Here is a 2199-nt window from a genome sequence, read left to right on the forward strand (position 1 = left end):
TCATACGACAGTCGACATTCCTCCTTTTAGGGAAGACGGAGCTTCTTGGAAGAGTTGTCATAAACTACAATTTTATACTCATAATATTGTAACTTTATCCTGATAATGTTGCGACTTTATGTTGCATTATTATCATAATATTATGACTATTACCGTATAAAATAATATCTCTAGCCTGGCCCTAATACTGCGTCGTAGGAAACAGCAGCTTTTTCATGATGAGGAGATTAAGGCAGAAGGACAGAATCAGAATCAGAATCAGAAATACTTTAATAATCCCAGAGGGAAATTACTTTTGTTACACGCTCTAGTTACAGTTTTACATGATATATACACACATCCAACTATACAATATAATAAGATAAAAAATAAGAATAAAAAGAGATAAAATATATATACACATATACACAGAAAACCTCATGATCACTAATCTACATCCTCACTAAACCTCTGCCTGGACGAGGCCTGGATAATAGTTAGTTATGGATGTTTTAACACCTTCAAGCAGTGGAGAAGTGCTAAATGCAACATGGAGTCCTTACCAGGTTGGTCCTCCATCCATCGACGTCTTGTGGTGAATATCATTCCAGGTCACCATGTTGTTCCTGCCACTGGTGCTGGATCGGCCGATGGTGAAGATGAGCCTCTGGTTGAAGGCTTTAGAGAGCAGACCCAGGACTTCCCTTCCCTCTGGGGAGTCCGGCAGGTAGGCTGTACGGGACGCTCCTTGGAACGGCTGCCCCGGGTTTGGATGCTCCTTCTGCACACAGTTAGCGCTAATTAGTGGTTCAAACAGCCATTCTCAGGGTCTCCTGTGACTGGCTTTGGATAGAAACTGCTCAACGGCAAAATAGATGCATAACATGCACTAACATGGACACAAATATCCTATTGAAAGCCTGATAAGATCAGGAACATGAACAGACTGATGACTCTGATCTGATTCGGTCCGATCAGAAAGACATTTCCTTCCAAAGGAGAGAGGTGGTTTTTGTGAACAGCCATTCAGATCTTTGGAGTGAAATAATCTCCATGTTTGCAAAACCAGCAACACCAGCGTGACGTTATTCTTTTTACTAACCTTCATCCTCTGGCTGCTGGTCCTCTGTGGAGGAGGTGGCTGTAATGTAAGGTGAGGATGAAAATGCCATCCTGCCCTCTAATGCTGGAGCGCAAGTTACTGCTGAGCCCTTAACTAATATGAGCAAAATGTTGGATGCAAGGAAGGTCGATAATGGAAAAAAATATATATCAACAGACACAACAGGAGAAACTGAAAGGTGAGAGGCCGGCATGAAGAGGAGCTAAAGTTGAGGATGAGCCATTTACTTCATTTGTTCCCAAAACAGGCTGTTTCTTCTTCTACTACTAAAGTTCTGCAGGAAAATTGGTTCCTCGCATACTGAAACGATTAAATCTGATCGAACGCTCTGTACATGCATGCACAAATCCTGACCGGATCTTTTTGTTTAGTTTCCATGCAAACAGAGATTTTGAATTTCTGATCAACCAAGGTTTGGATCGGGGGAAATTTTGTGCATGTTAAGGTAATTATTGTTTACCAGGAATTAAAAATGTGAATTCCAAAGTTATCGGAGCTGTACAGTACGGCTAACATGGACGCGATATCTGGTGGGTTGTGAGGTCACAGAGGTCCTAGCGACATGCCAGTCATGTCTTCGGTCAGTTGGAATGGTTTGATTCCCCCCTGAAGGGGAGATGATTAAGCTTAACATGTTTGGAACATCAGGTGTTTATTCTACTCCTAGTTGTCATCTTCCTCTAATCGGGAACTGGGAAGCAGGGGCAGCCATTTCAGCAGAGATGCCCAGACTTCCCTCTCCTCATATACCTCCTCTGGACGAAGCGGGCGGAGAGATCAGTTTGGCTACGTTCCCACTGCAGGCCTTGATGCTCAATTCCGATTTTTTTGTAAAAATCGATTACTTTTGCGTTGCCGTTCACATTGACTAGTATGTGATCTCCTGTGTGAACTTCAGTCAGACAGCAAGTGTCCGGCATGCAAACAAATGCGCAGTAGATGACGCAGTGACATCACAGGCCGGAATGCTCTGTGTTAACGGAAGTAAACATGGATGGTAGCGCCGGAGCGTATCTAGCGATCTCTCCCAACCATAAAAACACAATCTTTTCAAGATGGTTAAACATAAACACTGCTGTCCACATCATCGTCCGCCA

General features: G+C 43.2%; 1 protein-coding gene across 1 annotated transcript in view; it reads right to left on the reverse strand.

Annotated features, from left to right (window-relative positions):
• LOC107092437 (probable E3 ubiquitin-protein ligase DTX3) overlaps positions 1-2199 on the reverse strand; it is a 7229-nt gene that overhangs the window by 2962 nt on the left and 2068 nt on the right. The window contains exon 2 of the mRNA XM_015386926.1: positions 543-760. Coding sequence (XP_015242412.1) covers positions 543-760 — 218 coding nt within the window. The remainder of the gene's footprint in view (positions 1-542; positions 761-2199) is intronic.

Source organism: Cyprinodon variegatus, unplaced genomic scaffold, assembly GCF_000732505.1.
Source record: "Cyprinodon variegatus isolate N-32 unplaced genomic scaffold, C_variegatus-1.0 Scaffold381, whole genome shotgun sequence".
In the NCBI taxonomy this organism is placed as follows: domain Eukaryota; kingdom Metazoa; phylum Chordata; class Actinopteri; order Cyprinodontiformes; family Cyprinodontidae; genus Cyprinodon; species Cyprinodon variegatus.